Source organism: Rousettus aegyptiacus, unplaced genomic scaffold (assembly GCF_014176215.1).
Source record: "Rousettus aegyptiacus isolate mRouAeg1 unplaced genomic scaffold, mRouAeg1.p scaffold_m13_p_2, whole genome shotgun sequence".
NCBI classification, from domain to species: domain Eukaryota; kingdom Metazoa; phylum Chordata; class Mammalia; order Chiroptera; family Pteropodidae; genus Rousettus; species Rousettus aegyptiacus.
In genome coordinates this window covers 58,462,121-58,487,836 of record NW_023416295.1, presented here as the reverse complement: position 1 = coordinate 58,487,836, position 25,716 = coordinate 58,462,121, and the positions used below count along the sequence as shown (strand labels likewise).

General features: G+C 35.9%; 1 protein-coding gene across 1 annotated transcript; it reads right to left on the bottom strand.

The window, feature by feature from the left end:
* Window positions 1–5,048: 5,048 nt before the first annotated feature.
* ERMN (ermin) lies at window positions 5,049–10,875 on the bottom strand. Its single transcript, XM_016150105.2, has 3 exons — window positions 10,449–10,875; window positions 9,716–9,808; window positions 5,049–6,822 (listed from the first exon to the last, which is right to left on the bottom strand). The coding sequence occupies exons 1-3, from the start codon at window positions 10,687–10,689 to the stop codon at window positions 6,281–6,283; spliced, it is 876 nt and encodes a 291-aa protein (XP_016005591.2). The 5' UTR covers window positions 10,690–10,875; the 3' UTR covers window positions 5,049–6,280.
* Window positions 10,876–25,716: the final 14,841 nt, after the last annotated feature.

The following is a 25,716-nucleotide window of genomic DNA, read 5'->3' as shown; positions in this document are numbered from 1 at the left end:
GGTCTGTGGCCTATTAGGAACCTAGCTGCACAGTAGGAGGTGAGTGGCAGGCAAGAAGTGAAGCTTTATTTGTATCCAGCGCTAGCATCACTGCCTCATCTCCACCTCAGATCATCAGGCATTGGATTCTCATAGACTTCTCATAGTCCCTGGTGCCAAAAAAATATTGGGGACCACTGGCTTAGAATGATTTTCAAGGGGCTCTCATGCAAGAGAAGGGGGTTGAGGTGCACCAGATGGTATCATATTTATTTGTCTTAATATCTCTAATTTAACTTTTACATTCAAATTCAGGAAAGAAATTATACCTCAGATGAAGGCCCTAATATCTTGGATAAAAACAAGGAAATTACAAGGAGTAATCAGAAAAAAAGATAGGAACTAACTATCTTTTAGTACCTACTATGTGTTAGGCACTATTTGCTTCCCATCTCATTGTTTCACACAACTCTGTGAGGTGAGACTCATTCTCCTCAGTAAGCAGACAAGAGGATGGCTAAGAGGAATCGTCTAACCTCATCCCACTAAGAGACAAAACCCAGTTTCCAATTTGTGTCGAAAGGAAAGGAAAGGAAAGGAAAGGAAAGGAAAGGAAAAAGGAAAGGAAAAAGGAAAGGAAAGGAAAGGAACAGAACGGAAAGGAAAGGAAAGGAAGGAAAGAGGAAAGAAAGGAATGACAGGAAGGAAAGAAAGGACGGAAACAATTACGGAAATACCCCATGCCGCCTTCCCGGCCCTTCCACTTCCCTCCTTCCACTTCCCGCACGTCCCTTCCCTTCCCTTCCATTCCCTTCCCCCTTCACTTCCCGTCCCTTCCCCCTTCCCTTCCCCCTCCCTTCCCTTCCCTTCCTTCCCTTCCCTTCCCTTCCCTCCCTTCCCTTCCCTTCCTTCCCCCTTCCCTTCCCTTCCCTTCCCTTCCCCTTCCCTTCCCTTCCTTCCCTTCCCTTCCCTTCCCTTCCCTTCCCTTCCCTCCCTTCCCTGCCCTTCCCTTCCCTTCCCTTCCCTTCCCCCTCCCCTTCCCTTCCCTTCCAGGCAAGGGAAAAGGGTCTTTCATCTCACTACACCATGCTACTATGATTTTTAGGGGGTTTTTTTGTTTGTTTTTAAGAAGGGCAATCATCTCAGGTGAGCTCAGTTAAAATCTCTTGGTTGTGGAGTCAATCCTCTTCGGTTTCTTTCTCGAATGTGGTATATACAGGAAATAGAAGCTGCATCCCTCTCTGTTGAACAACTAAGTGTAGATTTAAGGATAGCTATCCTCACATGCTTTGCACCGGTCTAGCTCCTTGACTTAATGCCACATTCTTCTCCATTTCCTGAAACAATATGAGAGCGAGAAGTGGATATATAGAGAGACTGCCTCTCAGTGAATAATATTACAAACTCTTTCTTTCCCCAATCAAAGCTGATAGATTTCTTAATTTGAATAGAGGTGGGAAGTGAAAAATTGAGAAGGCCTTTAAAACAAACCAAGACTTGTAACTTTCATTTCATTGTATAGATTGTCACCGTAGTACTTTTATAACAACTTGCATAGGTCACTCAACAACTGCTATAAACCAAAATGTCTTCAATGAGAAGAGCAACACTAACCAAAGCTAATGTAGAAGATACTTATTTTTGGTAAGTAGCCACCTCATGGACAGATTTGAATAAGCCACATAAAGTATTATATACTCTTGATAAGGTTTAATGAATGGTATTTCAGTTTTGGTGATGCTTATGTCTATAAAAAGGAAAAGAAAATCCATCACACTAAGCGGATTTAATGCCTCTGTTTTCAGCCTAATAGGTTGACTAATAGTTACCACTCTAATTAGGGTCTTTTTGTAAGTTTATGTGAGTCTTCGCTTTGCAAAAATTCTCACTGTTTAGCAAATAGAGCACTTTCTATTATGCTGAGTTCCTAATGATGGCAGTTGCCATCGAATAAGTAACATAGTTGTTTCTTGGAAAACAAGAGTTTTTCTATTTTATTATCAATTGATAAACGTTTGCTCATTTAAGAAAATTGGTCACAAATATATATATGAATAAAACCTTTACATTAGATTTTAAAATTAGAATTTTTGATAGCATAAATACATTGTCTCTACTTGACTATTCAAAAATACATCAATCATTGCAAATATGTGTGTATATACACATATATTCATATGTATTTATATGTGTACATATATAGACATATATACACATATATTCATTTATATGTATACATGTACATATGAGTCTATATTTTATGTTTTGAATTGGGAGAAAATAAAACCAAGAGTTTTTACTTACAAATAAAGAAAATTAAGACATGTTTTTGGATATTTTTAACTTAAATACAAAGCTTTGTCTGCATCTGGCCTTCTGAACAAAAGTGTCTCAGGTGAACTTTCACTCTGGGTATCGTTTTCCATGCTTGAAAGGAGTAACCAAACTCTAAATTACCAAAATGCTTGTTATTCAGGTTAGGATTATGCACATGACTTAATTCTTCTTTAAACAGCTGCCTGAATGTTGTCACTTTTATAGATATTAGCTATACAAGGAGGACATAAAACAGAAGGTAAAGGTCACATTAGTGAATTTTGTTTTTGATGACCTGAAAACACTTGTTAATGGGAGAACTAGTTAAAACTATGGAGTATAAAGGAATTTGGAGTTAATTTGAACAGTTTTAAGTACCTAATGTTTCTGCCTCTGATCAACTAAAGCTATTATAAAGAAGAAATCAAACACGTAACATTTGGTCTTTAAGTTTCTAAGTTAAAATTCAAATTACTTTCCAAATTCATTTCCAAAAATTCTATAAGCTACCAGTTAATTATGAAACATCATCAAACAATTTTATAGTTTGCCATGTATCTGAGTGATTTTTGCTGCTGATTTCTGCCTGTGTCATTGTGTTTATGTTGATTGTATGGCCTAGTTACTTCGTGTTCTTCATGAGTTGTATGCATGTTTTGGTATTCATATTTATTATATTGCTGTCTGATTTTTTAATATTGATGCATATTTGCTATAATTTTTTACCTTACCTTTTATAGTCCTTTTGTTTTTATAGAGCAATGAAAGTTCAGGCTTTAAAAGAAATCATGGCCTTTCTCATGTGGCCAAACATATTTCTTACTTGTTATACTCTGGTGCTTCATCCTTTTTCATAATTATCTATTATTACTTATTTTAAACATTTTTCTTATTACTTTGAAAAACAACTGTTCATTCTCCATTCGAAAATGTGCAAAAGTACTACCCCATATAAATATGCAGAAACAATTACTATAAAAGTGTCAGCATAGTTTAAATGTATTACGCTGATGATTGACTACGAAGATATATACGTTTTTCAAGTTTTGGAGTCAAGATGCATCTAATAAAATAGCTCAGTTCCTATAAACGCAATAAAAATTTTTCTGAACATTACACATCTATCCACCAGAAATTCTTTTTGCAACTTCATATACAATCACTTTAAGGCCTTTTTGAAATAAATAATGCAAACAAGTTAAAATAATGTGTTTTCTTGATTTCTGAAGCAGCATTTATATATGTTCTTCTTAACAGCTGCTGATATGCAAGATTTCTTTCTCAATTTTAAAGGGCAGCTAAAGAAAATAAAATCTAGACACCAAAAACAAGGACACAAACTTTTATTGAAAGCAAGTCAGACACAGCATTTCTTTAATTAATTTGTAGATGATAGGTAGATAGATAGATAGATAGATAGATAGATAATAGACAGATTCTAACATATTTTGTGTCTTCAAAAGTAGTATTATATGAAAGGTAAGTTTTATGTTGACAGAGAAATAGAGCTATTATTAATTCCTGTTCATCCAGAAACGAAGGAAAATAAAAAAGCATATAAGAGATATCACCATTCTCACAATAAATCAATTCTCCCTCCTACCAGGTACCAGAGCCCTTCTTTTATCCCTAAACCTCAAATCATAAAAGCAGTAAACTTTTCCATGTAATTACCAGTTTATGTTCTAACATGTCCCATATGACTTTTAAATACGAAAAAAAAAAAAAAAAAAAACCCTCATGCAATGTGAACCATGCCTTTGTCTTCTTTAGATTACAAAGAATCAAGCAGCCACCCACCACCATTATGTTGCTGATGGTCACTCAATTCTATGGCCTTAATGTAAGAAGGCTGCAAAAGGCAATGGACACCGATGCCAAAGCATCGTTTCAGTCCTCTTTTTGCAACTACATTGCCTCATCCATGAGTATTAAACATTTACTCATTGAATATACACTGGAAAATTCTTTGTTGGCAAAATCTGTGATGACTGGTTAATCACGTGGTAAGAGCATAAAGCTAAAAAGGCCAATATTACTATATATTGTCACCCCAAAAGAGCTAGTTGCTTAGTCATGTAACATGGCCATAGACCACCCATCTTACTCAAGTTCCTCAGGAATTCAACATCACCTTTGCAAAATAATTCAAAATATACCCTGTTGATGGTAGGTTAACAATATGGCCCTGTTCCATGATGGAAAACAAAATTTTGTGCTTTGAAGTTAAGTAGAAAATTGTAAGGGTCATCAGTAATCCAGAAAAGAAAATAGGTTGTCCAGATGGAAAGATTTAGATGATCTAATTAAATGGCAAAGTGTCCTAGTACATCAAATCTCTGCCTAAGCTTATTGATAAAGACCTGATTTCTCTGACTTTATTCTGGAAACGTTCATTGTCAAGAATGAAATCTATAGGTTATGTAGATTAAGGATGGCAGGAATTTTATATGGTCAGGTTGCAAAGTATCTGTTTGAAAAAATAAAGAAGCACTTTAATCTTGAATTGAAAATTGAGTCTCCTAAACACACAATAATAGTATATACTACTATGGAAATATAAGACCATAGAGAACTAAAGAAATTAACATTAAAATGTGTGGGATTTGTTACACATAAATAAGCAATAATCTAAGAAGGGATAACCCAGGGTTTTTTACAAAATGGAAAAAAAATAAACAAAGGGTTGACTAGTACAATGAAGACTGTATTACACTGAAACAATAAGGAATTGTCTTTTCATACACAGGCCAAAATATATTTTTCTCCATAGCAACAGAAAGTTCAGGATAATATGTAAGGAAGCATGAAATAAAAATTATGGAACTATCTAAGAAGTCTACATAAATATAGACTTTTCCTTTTTATAAATATTCAGTACATTATTTGACACATTGGTTTGAATGAAACTCCACAAGCACAATTTTAAGCATCTTGATTTGGGCTGAGGTCCAGTAAATTATATATTCCCTACAACTATCAGAGTTTTCTCACTAAAAATACATGCTCATATTCTACTTTGAAATATTCTAAGATAATTATTTCTATTTTCATAGTAACCAGTACAGTTATGTCTAGAGTTTTTTCAGATTTCTAAGGAAAGAAAATTATTCTGAGATATTGTTAATAAGAAATAGTGTGGTCATAGAGAGCAGGTATTTTCTTAAAAGTTGTGCTAAAGCTATCATTTTCATTTTTAATGATTTTAACCGTGCTAGACAAGGTTTTAAGTCACAGAAATAAAACTATCCAATATGACTCTTTAGTCTATTGCCCACCAACCAATCTTTTAGCTCCTCCCTGTATCAACCTCACAATGGATTTAATTCATCTTTTTTTTAACCAACATTTAGTAAACAGAATTCTCCTGATTGACAATTGCTCAGCCCCTGGAGCAAGAAAATTCAGTCACTCTAACATTAAGGAAGTAGGCCTACACAGAATTTTCACTCTGTAATGCCAAGGAAAATCATTGAAAAAAAAATTTTTTTGAAGATAATAAGAAAAACAAAGCAGTTTGAAAAATCTGCTTTTCAGGGTCTATAAAATCACGTTTAAAAGTAAGAAAAGTTTAACAATGAACTTCCTATCACCCTCAAGGTAGAGGAACTAAGACTCCAAAAGAAATACAGAAATAATTTCAAATAGGTCTTTTTCATGTGATGTCTATATTTCCCAGCACTGTTCCTTCTAAAGCTAAGTCACACCAGTTTCCCCAGAGGTTCTGGCCGTTTAGTGCTTATCATATAATGCTAAATTAGTGAAGTTTTAAAAAAACAAATGTATACAATGAACCTAAAATTTTTGATTTGAGATTACTAGGCTGGATTTTGTCTAGGGTTATTTTCACATTATTCTACAGTGAAACAGAGAGTAAGCATCCACATTTTTAAGGGGATAACTCAAGGCATACAGAGATGCATCTCAGGAAAACAGAATTAGTTTTTGCTTTAGTGGGCATGAGAACTTGTCAGATTCAGTTAGTTTATAAATGCATCATAGACTCAAATTCATCAATTCTTTGCTTGGTATTCCCCTTCCTGATTTTCCGATAAGATATTGTATTGTATCTTGAATAAGCATTTCTTGAGATATCGTTCTTCTTCCCAAAGGCTGGCTGCTCATCAGGTGTCACAGGCTGGGAACTGGGACTGCTCAGTGGGGAGTCCTCACTTGCATCACCTTCCTCTTTTAAGTGAGAACTCTCTTCATATTTTTTCTTAAATTCAATCACTCGAACTTCATCTTCATCATTACAGACATCATCATCATCATCATCATCATCATCATCATCACCGTTGTTAATTTCTTCATCCCAAACTTCTTGCTCCTCATCATGTTTAGAATGCAACACATCAACTTGGCTAGGTTTTTGAAATCCCAACCATTCAATTTCAGTTGCCTGGTGAGCTTTGTTCTTTCTACCTTCATCTCCCCTTTCTTCTAGAGGTTGTTCAGCAATCCTTTCTTTTTTTCTACTTATTTCCTGGTTACTGCTGCTCAGGGGAATCTTCTCCCACTGACGCCCTGTAGCAAAATCAATTGGTAGTTGAGATGTGCAGAGGTTCCCAAAAAGTCAGATGTTATTTTTCAAATTATTGTTCTGGGCAATCAGTTCCCCACATATGTTTTATGGGATATTATTCTGTGGTTATTAATATGTTTTAACAATAAAATGGGCTACACCATCAAATTAGTTTGGAAAACATTGCATTAAACACAGTTAAGTAAGTTTCTGCAGAATTTATCTAAGCCTTTAAAATGCTAATGAATATTTTAAATCACCTAGAAAGTCAGCAACTCAACCTCATTTAACTATGGATTTTTCTGTTGTTGCGGACTAATGTATCTAGTGAGATTGCTATTCCCTGAGATATACATCTAAAAATCTTGTCTAGCCTGTTATGACTGGATATGTGAATATATAAAATAAATATCTGGACCTATGTCTTAAACACACACATACACACACACATGCATACACTCCTCAAGAAAAATTATAAAAATATTTCACAGGGAAAAAAGCTTTATTCCAATAGTAAAAGCAATGACTGCTCATGTCTGGTCAAGGTCAGAGTAACACATTTAGTATTTGCTGCCATACTTCTCAGAGTTGTCATAACATACAAGTGTAGGAGGAGGAGTAGGGGACTACAAATGGTCAGGAGTCATGTACTCGGCTAACTAAAGCACCAAGGCCACCAAAGCACACAAAATATAGTCTAATATCTGCCACTAATTCCTAGAGACCCAAGATTTAAAAATAATGTTGAGATCATATCTACAAAGTGCTAGATTAGCCTACCATTTTAGATATATCCTTAATGATAACTAATTAACTCAAGTTTGGTACCACGTAATGACTTTTAGAAGGCTTAATTCATTGCAAATTTTACTTTTCAAGCAGATCATATCAGCATATCTTCAACAATATTGACTGAGCATGCTAAATAGAACTAATTATAAGAAAGTAGAGGTTGTTCTCTAGACTTTCACCTCTAGAGCACTACTGTGGGAAGCTTCAGATGTAGTGCACATGATTCAGAAATATCATTTGTGTTGTGTCCCTTGTCAGGCCTACGTTCATTACTCCCTTTCAACACCATAAGAGTCTTTAACTAAAGTAAGAGGTAACATTCCTTCTTACCCTTCCCTTTCATAATTTTCTACTTCGCTGAAAGATGTCCACAAGTTCATTTCCATCAAAGATTTTTCATTCTCTTTTTATTTTTTATTTTTTTCACAACTATAGGAATCATATTGTAAACTTAGAAAAAGAAAGAGAATTGAAGATGGATTATCACTTCCAACTAGTTGTACACGGTTCCTATCAGGTCATTGGTTCCCAGTCAATGTTCTTTACATTATAAATAAATACGCATTAGAATGTTTGCTATCATCTTGAGCTTTGTTTTATTTAATTTTTTTCTACAAGAACCAAAGAAACTGATCTTTTCGCTCATATTTATGACTCAGGCATGAAGTTGTCATGCATGAACTTACTTCTTGACTGTAAATTATATTTTTTTTCCTCAATATTTTTATCATCTTCCTATTTTTCAACCCAGGAGTATTCTCTTTGGAGACTTAATAGCTGTTTGTCATTGTGAAAATAAAAGACAACAAAATATGGTGGACCTCTAGCCTATAGGAAAAACATACATTCCTCCAAACACAAAAGGATTCATTCAGAGAAAAATTCATTCTGAGACCATCTGCTTTAAAAATCCAGACCGCTTTTGTTCTCTATTTGATAAAAATAAAAGATTCTAGAAAACTGTTGTTTCCATTGGATTTCCTGATTAGAAACTAGAAAAGGATTCTTGATGAAAGATTGAGATCCCCGCCTCTGAGAGCTTATTACATTAGCAGAAAGACTAGGGCAAAGAGGTGATTTAGTTCATTTCACAAGGGCTTAAGTCTTACAAATTATCTGCGATAACATAAGAAGTTTGACAATGTTCGTTGCTTACCACCTTCTTCCTTAAATATCTGTACAGTGGACCACCACATGTGGTCAGCAGATGGCCTGAGTGGTGTCCAGGCCAAGCAGACAAACCCAGGAAATTGTCAATTAAATTCATGTCTTTCTTGGCATCTACTATTTTATGCTATGTTATAACATTTCAATCAATAACCCCTTCAATATTTTGCCTGTTAAGATCCTAACTAAACTCGATTGCTTAAGTCTAAAAAGCCGGCTTCTGTTTCAAGATAAGATGTTAATGACTGCAAGAAAGGAAATAAAAAATTAATAAATTTTTATTTTTCACTTTATTTGGGAATTGCTTAAATGTTGTTTTCTTAGAGAAGTCTAAAAGACTGTGTATCTTTTAGTCTCGAGTTTATTTGGAAATACAATACAGTCATTTAGAAATCGATATTCTTTTTATTCTCCAAGTTTTTGAAAGAACATAATTAAAATTAACTTCATCACCTGGGAGATTTCTTTGACAAGAATTAGATAACCATTTTGTGCTTACATCAGGGGGCTAGAATTTTCCTACAGATCAAGTAAATTTATAAGATTATTTTAAACTGCATGGAAATAGCAAACATTTAGGATAAACTTATTTTTGAAATATTTACATATCACAGTGTGTGACAGATTTTGACATAATAAATTAAAAAGAAAGGTTGATTCAGTGGACTAACTTATTAAAAGACAGATATATTGCCAAGTCAAAACATTGTCAGTCAGTTATACCAATCCATGTAGTCTGTCCTGAAGCTTCTAGAATACTTTCTAAAGTGAAACCCACAGATAATCAAGACCTCTTACCTGCCTATAGCAGCTTCAAGCTTTTTAAGTCATGCCTGGATTGCTTTTTCAACACCACACACAAGCAACATCCCATGCAAACACTGTCATCCATACCCAGTCAAACAATTTCTGTGTACAAATGGAGGTTCCTCTTACCTTCTCTGAATGTCATTTCATCAACACTTGTTTCTTGGAGAGTGAGATCAGTGATCGCCTTATGAACAATAAAGAGATTCTCTTCTGGTTTTTCTGGAGAGGGGGAACTCAGAAGATTAATATTTTAATATTTAAATAGTTCAAAGTTAACTAATTCCCAGTTTAGACTCTAAGTAGATTCTTTGATTTTTAATTGTGATCACTAAAAATAACTATGTCACTCTTACAGCTCATTTTTTCGTTGGTTCCTTTTATTATAAACATAATGATAACTCTCCTTTAATGTCTATATAAGGTATAGGACTATGAATTCAGATACTTTCAGGTATATTTAAAAAGAAAAATTGAAATTTTGAATTCCCTTTGCTCAAATAATAATGGAGCTGTTTATAACAATAATAACATAGCAAGCATTTAACCAATTTAGTAATCCTCACAACAACTTTACAAATTTTGATGCTATTATTCTGTCTTTTATGAGAAAACTAAGTCTTCAGGAGTCTAAGAACATTGCTAGGGTCACAGAGCTATCAAATACAGAAGCCGGGGTTTGACTTGAGGCAGAGGCTTAGTCCTCGTGCTATGCAGCTTCAATAGAATAAGGAGCCACATTTGGGCAGGGACAGGGATGGAAGAGTGTACAGCTCATTCCTGTCATAACACTTTATCAAAAGAATCCTAGGTGAGTTCATAAATCAAATGAAGCAAATTAAAGAGAAGGAAAATGTCTTACCTTTTAGAATCTTCTCATCCATGGACCAGTTGAGCAGCATATTCCCTTGTAATTTTTCGTTTTTTTCCTCATTTCTTTCTGTGGGTAAATCTTCAGGACTAGGTTCTATCCTGTAGAATGATGGGCTGCCAACAACATCACTGACTTCCTCATTGGTTTTAGTGATTGGTTGTTGACCATTTTCAGGTGGTGTATTCCCATTACACTCAACTTGACTGAATGTCACTGGAACGTCTGTCATGATGTACAGTTGAATCCAATTTAGAGAGAGCTTTGGGGAAACTGAGTAAAAATCCTCGATAAAATATGTTCTCTTGCCTTCAAGTCCTATAGTTCCAACTCCTGCTCTAAAAATACAAATTATTTACTTTTGTACATAATGATGAGCTTCTTTTCCTAAAGGTGCCCAGATAGAGCTTAGAACAAAAGCAAGAGGATTTGTCAGAATTGCCACCAGCCCTTGAGCAAAAATCTGGCCAATCACCACCTTCTTTGTTGCTTAGCAGTCCCACTTGCAGAATTAATGGCAGCCTTTTGATTTACATAAACAATCTGAGGCAATCAGGCTTTTGTGTTGGCATGTAGAAGGGGACTTTCAGCTTGTCAGTCCCCCTCTGGGAACAGAGATTTTTGTCCCTTTTTATAATGGCTCTTTGTCATTTTCCTTGTAACAGGAGCCACAATTGTTCCACAGCTTTAATCCAGAGAGAATGACCACCTTGAGGCCTATTAGTTCTGCATAACCAGTTTAACATTTCAAAACAGATTTTGTTCAAGTAAAACCTCAGCTATTTTATAGGGGACAATGGCATCATTTCTTATTAAAGAATAAAAACAGCTTATCAAAAACCTGTAAACAGGACAACTTTATCGTAAGTGGTTCTGGCAGCAGATTCTACGGTATGTTTTCAGGAGCTCAGAGAAGAAACCTAAGAGAAAACAAACAAAAAATTCTGCCATCTTACTAATACCATAAAAAGTTACAATTTTAGAGAAATGTTTTTGTTCTATAGTTTCTTATCTTCTTGTTTATTTATGTCTATAGAAGCCCAAACCATCCTTTAAAACCCTAATATAATTCTATCCGTGAAATTTTGCCTCCCTAGTTAGAGCTATTCTCTATATTTCCTATGGCTATTGTATGATGCTGGCAAAATTATATAGCACCAACACAGTCTGTATTGGGGGAAAACAGGTGATTATGTAAAACATCTGTGACCTACCACACCTTCTTTTTTTTAAAGAAGCAACCATTCTTTTTTTGTTGTTTTTTTGTTTTTTGGATCTCACATAGTGAAAAATGATCCCAGAGCTTTTGCCCATGCTGCTCCCCTGCTTGGAATGCCTTTTCTTCCTCAAGGCCAAACCCGTGGCCTAACCAAGTCCTCTAAGTTCTCAGCTCTGAGGCTGAAATATCACTTCTTTAATGACACATTCCCTGACCTGCAGGATTAAGACAGGACTCCTGATACACATTATCTTTGCCCTTTAGAGTACTCTTCACAGTTATGATTAAGCAAGTAATTGCACAATTGTCAGTGTAATGTCTTTTTCATCAGCTAGAATCTGAGCTTTACCTGCATAAGGATCATGTTTAATTTTCTTACATGTGTCCCCACCATGTAGCATCTGCTTTGAACTACATAGGTTCTCTCTCTCTCTCTCTCTACACACACACACACACACACACACACACACACACACACACACACACAGTTAAATAAATAAATAAATCTTACTCACAAGAGAATATATTTCAAATATTTTCTAAAGAGGAGAAGAGAGGCTGGCTAGTAATTGTAAATTTATCACCTTTAAAATTGTATGTAAGGCTGGGCTCATTAAAGTCTATGCCAAGAATGACAAATACATGACACTGGTTTCATCCTTCTCCCAAGCACTTGGAAAGCATCTCTAATAAAGACTAAATTTTCTTCCCTTGTCATCACTACTTCTTCTCTAACCAATACACTAATTATTTCTTTGTGTAGGAGAGGAAAAATAATTTCACTCTATCTTTCTGACTTCTTGGCTGAGAACCTGTAACGAAAGACAGATTGGCAAAATAAAAAGGAACAGAAGTTTGTCAACACGTGTGCCTTATGTATACATGGCAGGGAAACTGAGTAACTCCCTGAGATGGACCAATCTACCAACTTAAATAGCACCTTCAGTTAAAGACGAAAGTAAAAAAGGTGTATTTGGGGGTGTGAAGGGGGAGGCAATTTATGAGAAGTTATGAAGAAAAGCACATTAAAGAAAAGTAAGTTCTGTTATGCAGATTCGAGTGGGTACCTTCTCCATATATAAGATTCCCTTATGATTTAGAGTCATCCTTCTCTTCCTGGTATAGAGAGGAAGACACATTTATAAATGTAGATTATCTTTATAAATGTCAGTTTCCCCTACAAAAGGGAAATTCCCCTACATCCTCTACTCTGTTTTCAGAGCTTCTCCGGTGCCTGCTTTTTCTCAAAAAAGCAGTAATCCTTCTGCTAAAGAGACTTGTTTTGGGGTAACATATTCTTTTGTTCTTAATTTCTTTAACACTTATACACTTAAACACTTATACAGCGCTTATCTGCCACGTAATGACCACATTGCTTCACAAATAGTAACACATTTGACCTTCATAATAGTCCTGTAAAGTATGTGCTATTATTATCCCCTTTTCATAGACTAGAAAAGTGAAGCACAAAGAGATTAAAGAACTTGTTCAAGGTCACACAGCCAGTAAGCCTGCTAATGAGAGTCTGCATCATAGATCAAGCAGAATTTCATCCCTGTCTGGGGTGCTGATGTTTCCTTTGGCCGTAGGTCCCACTGGGTTCCAGCCCGATGAATTAAGCACTTTCTCAGCAAGGTGTATAAGAAACAGTTGTAGCCAGGAAAGGGCAGCAGAGTACCTGAGGTGGAATCTAGGCCTTCCCAAAACAGACACCCCATTTGCTGCGGACACTATTGGGAGGGCTAGGGAGTTTCTTCCACCAGTCATAAAAGGGTTAACTGCTTAATTAAAAATTCAAATCTGGAGCCACATAAGTCCACCTCACTAACTTGCAGTGAGAACAGCCCAGGAACTACAGCAAGAAGAATACATTGCCTGGAATCAGATGGGAGAATGCAGAAACCAAGGCCAAGGTAGGCGCACCTGGGGACAAAGTACATTGTCAGGCCCTTAAGAGCAGGAAGTGGCACTAGATCTACTGAATGCCCAGGGATAAACATACAAAGATAGAAATGATCACGTTAGGTTTCAAGATCTGTCTTCAATCAGTTTTCGTTACCTTCAGACTGCCAAGCACTTCGATTCAGGGACACAGCAGAGTTTAGAGAATTTAGTCTATTTTTCTTACTCTTAGATTTCTGACTCTACAGCAACTGCAATTTATACCACTGGTTTAGTTTTTATAAGAGTATAATTTTTTTTATTATCTTCTTTCTCATGCCATGCTTTGACATTTTTTCCAGGCATTAGAATTATTTTAGATTTTAAAAGATAGAAAAAAAATGACCTAGACTTCTGTCAGCATTAGTATTCTTACCCTTATGAAAAGCAGTATTTTTATGCTGTCCTACAGAATAATGGAGGTCAGGTAAATGGTTTGTAACACACATTATTTTTTCTACAAGTAGGAAATACTCATAGGAGATACATTTAGCACCAAGATGAGTCTATCCAACTAAAAAATAGAACATAGACTACTTTATCCATAAAGAGGTAAGTCGCCACCCTTGTTTGCAACAACTTATTCCTTTTAATGTTAGAATTTGCCCTAATGATCCTTAATTCAAATACTATTGCATAATCTCCACTCCATGAAATACGACTTCCTTTAGATGATTTATTGGATTAGTTGTTTTTTCCCTTATTTCTTTTTTAATAGTAAAAGACATGTAAAAAATGTAACCATTATCAACTCTGTAACAAAATATGATAATGATAGAATCTCACTTGGGAATGTAAAGTAGCAAAACAAAAGTATGCAAATATCCACATTCCATTTGTCAAATGCCCAATAATTAATGTTAAGGCAATATTATGTCTAGAACAATGATTTGGGGAAAAGTCATAAGCCCTTGACCTTTAATAATACATGAAAAACGCCAAGCCACAAGTTAATGCTATAACCCATACAGCAAATGAGCACTGAATAAGAACAAGAAATAAATGTAAAAGATCAGTTTTTGATCCTGGAAACTTGGAGCCAATGTGTAAACACAGATTTTTATAGCTGTGACAGGGGTATTGTATGAATCAGTGTTGAAACAGAAAGAGAATCACTAAGAGGTATATCGATCGATTGATCTATTGCAATAGGGATTTGACCTTACACAATTGTGGGTGTTGCTTAAACTGTCTGTTGTCAAGTCTGATGCTAAAGCTTGAAGAATCAATCAGGGCAGGAAATTGGAAGGGAAAATGAATGTATAGGGCAAGAACAAAGTGGAGACATAAGAACAAGCTAAAACACACGAGGACAAACTGAAACCCATGTTAGTTTTCACTGCCTCTGACCTTAGTGGCATAAGTGTCTTCCAGGAGAGCTAGTTCCTTTGTCAAGACCCAGGAATCAGAGAAGCTGAAAGAAGATCCAGGAGAAGGTAGAGTACTTGCTGACCCAGTGCTGCCCCTCCACGGTTAAACTAGCGGAGCAGCAATGGTGTGTGTGAACCACAAAATAGTGCTGCTTTGCTTCTGCCCTACAAGTCTCACCCAGGAATATCTCTTTTAGCCTACTTTTCTTTTTCTGGAAAAACTAAAGACAGGGAATTCTGAGAAACGTAGTTAAGACAAGTCAGGCTGACATAACCTCACCACTCTGGACTTTCAGCAGCTCTCTGGACCAGTGTGGTACCCTATGCAAACTTTCAGCTCAAAATCCCACAGATAACCTTAGAGAATCTTTTGTAGGGAATAGAGTAATGCCTCAAAGGGGTGCAAATCCTTTAATGACCCTGAGGAGACAGAATAATCTGAAATGGTTCACCTAAGGGATGAACATCCCAAATTGAAAGGACAGCCCAGTGAAAGTGAATTGTTACAGAAATATAAAATGTCATAACAGTAAAATCAATCAATATCCATATATTTTACCTACTTAAAAAAAAAGCAAGTAGATTAAGTTAATTACCTTGTACCATCTTAGTACCTTGTGTTTAAATTTATGCCTAGAATGAAACAATAGCTGTCACTTTGGCAATATAAGATCTCAAAGTAAAGGGTGGTTTCTCCCAGACAATAGTAAAGTCTATAGGTAGCACATAAGTTTTAAGAATTTAATGGAACAGAATTTGAAAATTCAACTGCACTTGACATGAAGCTGGCTTTCTACCTAACCTTGGAGGTGAGTTGAGGATGGAGAATTGGGCTTATCCATTGTCTCGCTAAAGACAAAGACATTCTTATACCGCCAGGAAAAGATATTTTTTGTGGTTCAAGAATCTGGGGCCTGACCTCCCAGAGAGTCACTGTATACCATTTTAAAAGTAGGAAGTTCACAGGGAGTAGTAGGAGATGTGACATGACAGCAAGAGGTTGAAGTGATACAAGGAGCAGGTCATGAGTGAAGAAACATAACACCCTATAAAAGTTGAAAAAGACATGGAAACAAATTCTTACCTGAAGCTTCTGAACGGAATACAGTCTTGTCAATACCTTGATTTTAGAATTTGAAGCTCCAGAACTGAAAGAATAGATTTTTATTGTTTCAGATCACTAAATTTGTGGTCATTTGTCACAGCAGTAATGGGAATATAATGCATTGAATTTCTTGCTTCTTTGCCTTCATTTTTATTGGCTGGCTAGGAGCAGAAAATTCAGTGGTTTCAGCCATTTTGGGGATATATATTTTTGAATCTCAACTATCTTGGATTACTTCTTACTGGCGAAAAAACCTTTCATAATAAGGTTGTATTTTTTTCTCTCTTATCTTTCTGTCAGTACAAGTTTGACTGAAACTTGTAACAGTTTTTAATAAAATTATAAACACTCCAGCATCCTGATAGTTTTCTATCAAGTCTTCCAAAATTCAGTTTTTGGTAGGAAGTGTTCTGAATCAAAATTCAAGGGGACAATTTATGGCAATGACAGTCAGCCTCACAATAAGAGATAAACATATTTTCATTGTGATTACTCCTCAGTGATCCAATTCCATGTTTTAAAGTCTATGATTTGCACCTCACTTTTGGTGTTTATTTCTTTGGTATAAAATGTTTCACTGGTTGAAAGTGAAAGAGATTCCATCAAAACAAATTCCACAGAAATGAGAATTATCTGGCTTTCAGAAAGTTTCCTCTCTATCTATCATCTATCTATCTATCTATCTATCTATCTATCTATCTATCTATCTATCTATCATCTATCTATCATCTATCTATCTATCTTCTATTTTCCTCTTTTGGCATAGCAAATATTATTCTGCCAACTTTAATCTTGTATTATCGACATAATCAGTGATATAAAAGAAGGAAGCATTTCTTTCCTATTAATTCCAGACAAAGCCCCTAGGATGGCCCTCATTGGGCAAGTTTGGGATAGGGGTAAATTCTTGAGCCAGTTGCTTTGATCGGGGGGATAGAATCCTCCAATTGTCCCAGTCTGGGACAAGTGTCCACTCCTGTGGAAAAAGTAGAGGGAATATATGGCAAACAAACAAAAAACAAAAGATAGCAGATGCCTTCCACACAGAGACTTAGATCCCTCATCTATAACAGGTAGATTCTAACACGATATTCCTCTTAGAATTTTCAAAAACTAAATGAGTTCATCCATGGAAATTGTTTAATACAGTGTAATTTATAAAGTAGGTATTCATTTATATTTTTTGCATTGTCTTAGTGCCTGTTAGTTATATTACTATTATTATTACTACTAACCATGTCACTTTGGAAAAGTCTCTTAACTTACTTGAGCCACATTTCTTCACCTATTAATATGAATGGTGGCACATCCTTTGACACATGACATTGAAAAGCAAATCAATGTGTACAAGGTACCTAGCACAGGGCTGGCATGTGGTAGAGACCCATGAGGGGTAGATATTAAACATTTTTTTTGTTGTTGTTATTTGAGAAGGAAAGTCTCCTCAAGGAGCAGGGCACAGATATCTCATCTACATATGCATAGATTTTTTTTCAAGCCAAACTCTGAAATTTGACTTCTGAGACTGGCAGTTAGATCACTGAAAGTCTTTTTTTACTCAGTTGGAGGCAACATGGGTGCTGCTACATGCATACTCCTAAGACTGGCATACATACATGGAGTTCACATCTAATGCGGCTTCAGTCTTGTCCCTTCTGTCTTGGAGGAAACCTTCAGTTGTTAACACTCTTTAGAATGACTTGTTGTAGGTGTCATTGAAAACAATGGCAGGATCTGCTCCATCTAATAACATATATCTGGGTGAGTACCATGGCTCCATACTCCTTACCTTGGACTGGGATTAGTGAGCATCAGCCTATGCCCTACAAACACCCCAGTGCATTAACTTGATGGAAACTGATCCTAAAAGAGTATAGAATAACTGGATAACTCTGTAGCCCTTGCCCTGTAGAACTATCTCACATATGAATCCATGCAATAGAGAATGAATTATGTATGAGACCATTGCAGAGCAATGACACAGGTTGGGAAGGGGGAAGCCCCGCGAAATAAAATTATTTCACTCTCTTGGCCATCATTTTAAGAATATACTATTCAGATGAAAAAGGGAGTGTCCCCAGTGGGCTGGGTTCTCTAGAGATTTTAGCCCAGCAATTATAATCCTGTCTTACAGTGGGAATTTTTCTTAATATATTTTAATAGAAGAAAAGGTTTCTCTGTTCACAGAGACTCAGTAAGTGTTAGCCAGATAGAAATGGAACTTGTGCAGGTGTTTATAAAACCAGAGAAAGAGAATTTTGAACTGTATATGTATACACATTCTTTTGTAGTTTGAAAGCATTTTATAATCCTCTTGGGGAAGGAGAGCTGCATGAAAGTAATATCATTGTCGGAAGCCTCCCTCCCAAACTATTTTGAATGTCACTAGGAGTTTAAGGCAACATGTTGTTTTTCTGAAGACAAAGGCAACATAATAATTAAACACATTTTTCCTTAAGGAAAAAAAAGAGAAAAAGTCATCTGATTTTGTAAGAAAGTGAGAGTGATGTGACCGCCAAAAATACAATTTCTCCTAAGACACTTCTGATAATTTAACTCAGTAAACTTTGTCTCAGGGAAAGCAGGAAAAATTCACATACTCTCAATGAATGAAATGTATCTGCAGATATATTAGAATCTCTTGTAAAGCTTTAATGTGGAATCCAAGAAAGGAATATTGAACAGCTGTATTCCTGACCTTTAGATGAGGAGAGCAATAACTTTAAAGGTTCTGATTATTGATTACCTTACTCACCTCCAAGAACTTGAAGCCAGACAGGAAATGTATTTCAGGAATCATGCAACTCAGAGAAATGTGGGGAGCAGGGCAGCACACTCACTCAGTGAAGTCTACACAATTGAGTAAATTTAGGCTCTCAGAATTGTTCTTGTGTGGACCACTGTAATAGTCTTCAAACCAGTCCCCCACCTCCAGTCTCTAATCCTCTGTCCCCTCACCTTTAAATTGAGAGAAGATTGTAAATCTCATAGTATATTACCTGGTTAATAGTAAATGCTCAATACAAAATAAATTTTTAAAGATTCTCTATTTGCCATAATCTCTTTTTCTTGCCCCCATCTCTTCTCCTCTCTCTCTCTCTCTCTCTCCCTCTCTCTCTCTCTCTCTCTCACACACACACACACACACACACACACACACACACACTCACACGCACAAAGTAAGCTTTTGCCCATTGCTCCATTGTTGTCATTTGAGCACAAATTTTTTATAACACAGTCCAGGTACTTTTCTGATTTATCACCCCAAAATGGCTATTTTTTTAAACTTGTGCCACAGAGAGCTATTCCATATTACCAAACACGATTTCACAATGTCCATGTCTTGGCTTATTTTTTCCCCTATGTCTGGAATACTTGCCCCTCACATTACTTAACATCCTCCTCACACTCTCCACAAAAGCCAGAACCATGTTTCAAGGCCCATCTCAAACATTACATCAACTACAAAGTATCTTATGACATTTTTAGCCAAAGGCTCTACTTTTCCCTTTCTTTTAGCCCCCTCAGCAATTTACCTCATTATTCTGCCTTGCTCTCTTATTTGTACAACTGTTTTATCTCACTACCAGATAAGCTTATATTATAATCGAAAGACTTAAGTTTAGATCTCAGTTCTGCCACTGAATAGCTATATAAACTTGGGAAAATTACTTACTTTGTAGAACTTCAGGGCATCTGGAGAATGCCTTCCTCATGAAGGTTTTGAAAAGATTAAATTTGCCAGCCGAAATATATGTGGATTACCTGGTACAGTGCCCGACACATAGTAAGAGGTGAGTAATGGTAATAATGCTATTTAGTAATATATTTTCATGTGCTCGCAAACATTGTGTGATTCATTTTTTTTTGTTGTTGTTTTTTTTTACTTCCATAGGGGCATGCATAGCACCTGATTCATAGTCTATGTTATATACATGTGCTTTGGGTTGGCAATAGAGATTTCTAGCATTAGAATATGACAGTAAAATTCATTTGAACATATCCCATTTTCCATCCTTCCTTTATGTCTGTTTTTATCTGTTCAAAGTAAATATTAGGGATTCAGTATCTGAGGGTTGGATTTTCTAGAGTGAAACTGTGGTATGAATTAAGAAGACGCCACCTACTGGCAGATAGGCAGAGTTTAAATTAGAATATTAAATGAACTCAGCTCTGTGGCCCCATAGAAGACTGTCCTCAAAGTGTTCTGACCCTCACCCATCCTCCTGACTGGACAGATTCTATGAGTAGAATATATACTTGCTATTACACTCTTAATGTAGAGGGGTTTCTACATCAGCCCTAACTAATTTGGAGCTGAATGGAAGCCCTCAGCAGAGGAGGAGCATGTGCTCACATAGAATGTAACTTGTTCGACCTTCTTATGAACACCAGATTCTGGCCAGGTGGACTGTATCACATTCTTCAGTGTGTCCCTCACCTGCAGATCTTGGGCAAATCACTGAACCCATGAAACCACAATTCTTGACCTCACAAACTGAAATCTTGATAGAAACTGCTCCCAGAGGCCTCTTCTGAGGATTAGATAAGAGTTTATCCAGAAAACTTGGTGACTGGTGTCCAACATACTCTCTAGAAATGAACCTGTTGCTATAATTAGGCAAAAGCAGGCTATGCTTGCGTTACTCAGTTGTCTTCAAACTTTACTTGGCTTTGAATCTTCTGGGCATCTAATTTAAAACACAGGTTTCTAGATCAAGCTCCCTGATTTGGTCGAGGTTTAGCATATACATTATGAACAAGATCCTGGGCGATTCTGGTATACATTCTCATAAGCAATACTACAGTTCCTAACCTCCAGCACATGCCTAAACAAGGGAAAATAAAGGGCAGCAACTCTCTTGGGGAACAAAATTTTTTTTTTCATTATTCATATTACTTAAGAACTTAAAGCCTTGGGACAAATAAACTTCTAGGAATAACAGTAATAATAAAAAATAATAGTAATAATAATAATAACTAACATAATCTAGCACTCATTATGCACCAAGATTGGTCAAAGAGTTTCAATTTCACAACAGCCCTTTGAGATATGTGCTCTTGTTATCATCATTTTACAAATAAGAAAACTGAGGCACAGAAGTTTAAGTAATTTGCCAACGTCACCTATCTAGTGAAGGATAGAGCAAGAGCCAGGATATGAACCAAGGATCTGGCTTTAGAGTTGATGCTCTTAAACAAAATCCATCCTTTATTAAAAACACAATGATAATCACTACCAAAACCATAACATGGACTAAACAGTTGTTCTTGAAAATAAGAGTCAAGTTTCCTGTATAGCTTTTCTTTTTAATGAAGACCCCAGGAAACAGGTGGCTAATATTGCCATCACAGGCCACCTTTTAATGCATACAATTACCTTATTTTTTTAAGTTTATTCTAAATAGGTTGGTCCCCACTTTTGCTTTTCAATATCCCAGTGTTCAATTTCACACATTGTTAACATTCTTTAGTCTGGTGTTCATAGATAAACTTGTAACAATCTTTACACTTGTTTGCATTTTTAATTTAGAAAATGAACTGTCTGATAAAACCAACCCGTCCTTACTAAAAGTCAGTGTTCACAGAGACTGAAGGGGTGCGGAAGTCCTAGTTACCTCCATCAAAGGCTAATTTTGAGGGAAAGAGCTTATGTGCATCAAAAAGCCTAAAGGTTATATCTAGATTTTTACCATCTATGCCAAGAGAAATAATTTAATAGGTAGCATCTCTCAGGCTATGTTCTCATGAGATTCTATGGCTGATAATAAAATTTATGCACAGGGTTGACTTTTGCAACCAGTTTTAAGGTATAACTTGCCACTTCTTTTGTCCAAAATCCTGAGGGAGACAAAGAAAATGAGTAAGAAATGACAGGAATGAGAACTCACAATCATCCTTAAAGGGAAACTGGTGGCAATTCAATAGTGATTTGTTTCCTTTCTCATTTCTAACCCCTCATCCTCTGCACGCAGGTTTTTGGATAATAATAATAATATATAGATAGATGGAGCATTCCAGTGTTCACAGTCTTTCATAACCATTTGATGATTGAAATAAATTATTTCAGACTGAGTCTAGTTATGAGCTTTCAAAGGCAATGCCCAGCAGCTTGGGATCACAGACATTTTGTCACTGACTTGACATGAGCTTAGATGACCCAGAGTAAGCAAGAGCCCGCCTCTTTGCATCACACACAGAACGAGCATAATGCCTGGCAATAAGCATGAATTTCATAAATGTTTGTTGAATGAATAAATAAAATATCTTACTTAGGTCCTTTTTTTATAGATGAAAAATATGAACGTCATAGAAGTGGAAAAGTTTATGAATCAGAAGTTAAAGCATAAGAGAGGCAAAGGAGCCAGGAAATAAAATAGAAGTTAATTTTTCTGCTAATTACCCTCATTTTTTTCTAGCTTACCCTCTTCCTTTCTCGGTATGTTTCTGAATCTTTAATCTCTCTTGATTCCTTGTTCACTAAATTAACTGGAATTAATAGAATATGTCATTTATGTATTGAGTTAAGGAAAATTGGAACATTTAAACATGCTTATTAAAAACTAAACTAACCTCAGTTAGGTTTGAGTTGTTCTGAATGTCTGTGTGATAGTGAGCTGTTTTTATTTGTCCTTCATTGGATAAGTAGCCCTCAGGGGAGAAGAGGTTCTCGACTTACAGCCTAACTTGCCTAATTCTCTCATTTTGTTTTGGGGGGCTAAAAAAATAATAAACATGACAAGATGTATAAATAGTTTATGGAAATTCCAGAATTACTACTAAGAAATCCTGCCTCTTGGTTGTAGAATGAAAGATGCTCAAGGATGAAGGGACCTTTGAGTTGAGTCTATAAAATTTACTGTCCGATAGTAAATCTATAGCATCCACTCTAGACATTCGACTATTCTGTTTTCAAATATCTTTGAATAATGGCAAACTCAGCACTTTATGGGGGCAGCCAAGCTCGGACTGCCCTGAGTTCTGAAAACTTAACCTTGTGTGGAACTGAACTTTCATGACTTAAAGCTTTCACATATTGATTGTTATTCTGTGTTAAGTAATGCAAATTTATTCTCTTAACATTTCTTGAAAACAGTAGTCCAAAACAAGCGTTAGGGGACTCAAATCAAGACATTGGCAGGGCTGCATTCCTTCTAAAGGCTCTAGGGGAAAACCTTAATTCCTTGCCTTCTCCAGCTTCTAGAAGCTGCCTGTATTCCTTAGCACATGCCCCCTTCTCCATCTTCAAAGCCAGAAACTTAGCATCTTCTCTCTCTCTCTCTCTCTCTCTCTCTCTCTCTCTCTCTCTCTCTCTCTCTCTCTCTCTCTCTCTCTCTCTCTTTTCTTAAAGGACTCCTGTGATTGTACCAGGCACACTTTGATAAGCCAGAATACTCTTCCCACCTCAGGATCCTTTTTTAAATTCACTTCTGCAAAGTCCTTTTTGCCTTGTAAAGTAATAGATTCACAGGTTCAGAGGATTAGGACACAAACATCTTTGGGAGCCATTATTCAGCCCATTATGGATAGAAAGCAGAGAGCAGCTTCTCAAAGATTCATTTTCTATTTTTTCCCCAGGTTCATTGAGACATAATTGACACACATCATTATATAAGTTTAAGGTGTACAGTATAACAATCTGTCTTCCATATGACAATCTTTCAGATATTCGAAGACAGCTTTCAAACCCACCTCTTTTCCCCAAGTCTTCCCTTTTCTGGAATAGACAACTCTGGTTCCTTTAGCTCTTCCTCATATAACATTATAGTAGGTATCTTTACACTGTTAAACATTCTTCTCTGTACATATTCCCATTTGCCTATATAGAGGGTTCACAGTGGACAGATATATACTACTATAAATACATTGTGTATTAAAATATTGAAATAGTTTTGTTATTATTGCTAAAAAAGCCATGGTTTTAAGGCCTTCTCTGAGTGTTTACCATTGCTCTTGCCCATCACCTGGGACCCTCTTGATATTTCTATGACCAATAACCAAGGGTTGGTCTTAGACCAACATCTCGTTGATTGGTAAATTATTAATTCATATCAGTTGCTGAATATTTTAAATATGAGCTATTCTAAGTATCTTTTTAAAGTTAATGCCAGGAAATAGAAAAATGAACTTTGAAAAAATCTAACATTTTCTCAGAACTTCATGCCTAGCACTATGGCAAGTATTTTCAAACATTATTCTCACTGAATTGTGACAGCATGACTATGAAGTAGTCATCATTATTCCTAGTCTATGAAAAAGTAAACTAAGATCCTCAGAGGTTACATATCTTGCCCATTGTTTCACAAATATTAAATGCCAGAGCTAGAATTAAATATATATATATATATATATATATATATATACACACACACACATATATATATATATGTATGTGTGTGTATACACACACACACACACACACATATCAATGAAAAATTATGGTGAACTTGAACACATTAAAGATACTGAGATGTGTTTTAATAAATAAAATGGTTCAAGCCAATATATTTGAAGTTAAATGCTTTTCTTGTTTAATATTCACAAATGCTTTGGCCAATCAATGTTTTCATTATTTTGTAAGCTGATCCTCACTGTTGACTCGTGGTAATCTAAAGCATGACTCAGAGCCTCACATATTTTTCATGAATGTGATTATTAAAAATCAGCTCCCCTTTTATATCCTTGAAAAATGTGTTTTGAACCCAAAGGCAGGAACTTAATTTTATCTCTTTTATATTACCTTTGGTTAAATTCATGCCATTGCTCCAGCTTGTCAATATCACAAATCTGCTATTCTATGTAATCTCTTGGCTTAATTTCTCTTTGGACTGGCTAACCATATCTTCTACATCTTCACCTAGACTGAAAATTATAAATGTTAAACAGAAGAATTGAAGACTTCTAGTTTCAGCTTCAACATGTAATGAGATGTTGGAAGTCATTGCTTCTCTCCTTATGATTAAAAATTACAATAAACTGAAAATCAATAACTTTTCTTGGACCCATCAGAAAACTGAGGTTTCACAGTAAAATGTTACCTCCAAATCTGGAGAGATAGATCCATCCTGAGAGAAAACAGCTGATATCTGTTTACTTAGAGCATAAGGTGCCTGGACCACAAAATGTTAAAAACACTTACACAGTAATTTTGACAAATTACTAGAGGCTGAGTGAGGACTAGTGTGAGAGAGAAAAATCCTGGGGGCCTCAGTCTTAGAGGTGGCCTCACACACTTGTGGAATTTACCTCCAGGAACTTAGCCATGTTCTCATGGTGAAGATCTGAAAAAGATCCCCTACTGGCTCTGGCAGGAAATAGGGAAGAATAATCTTTATGATATATCCCAGAGAGTCTACTCCATAAGACTATCTCTGAGCCTTATTCCTGTTAGTGGAGGTCATTCTCCCACTCCGGCCCTCTTTAGCCTTCCTGTCTCACTTAAGGAAAAATTTTAAAGTGATGTCACTGGAGAAATTTGTGAAGATGACAACCCAGAAACAGAGCCCCCTCCCCTGCCATAAGACTGAGATTTAATCATAAAATTATTGAATGCTTGTCATCCCCCATACCTTCTCACCACAGCAATGGGGCTCTTGTATAATAACAGTTGATTACAGATGAGGG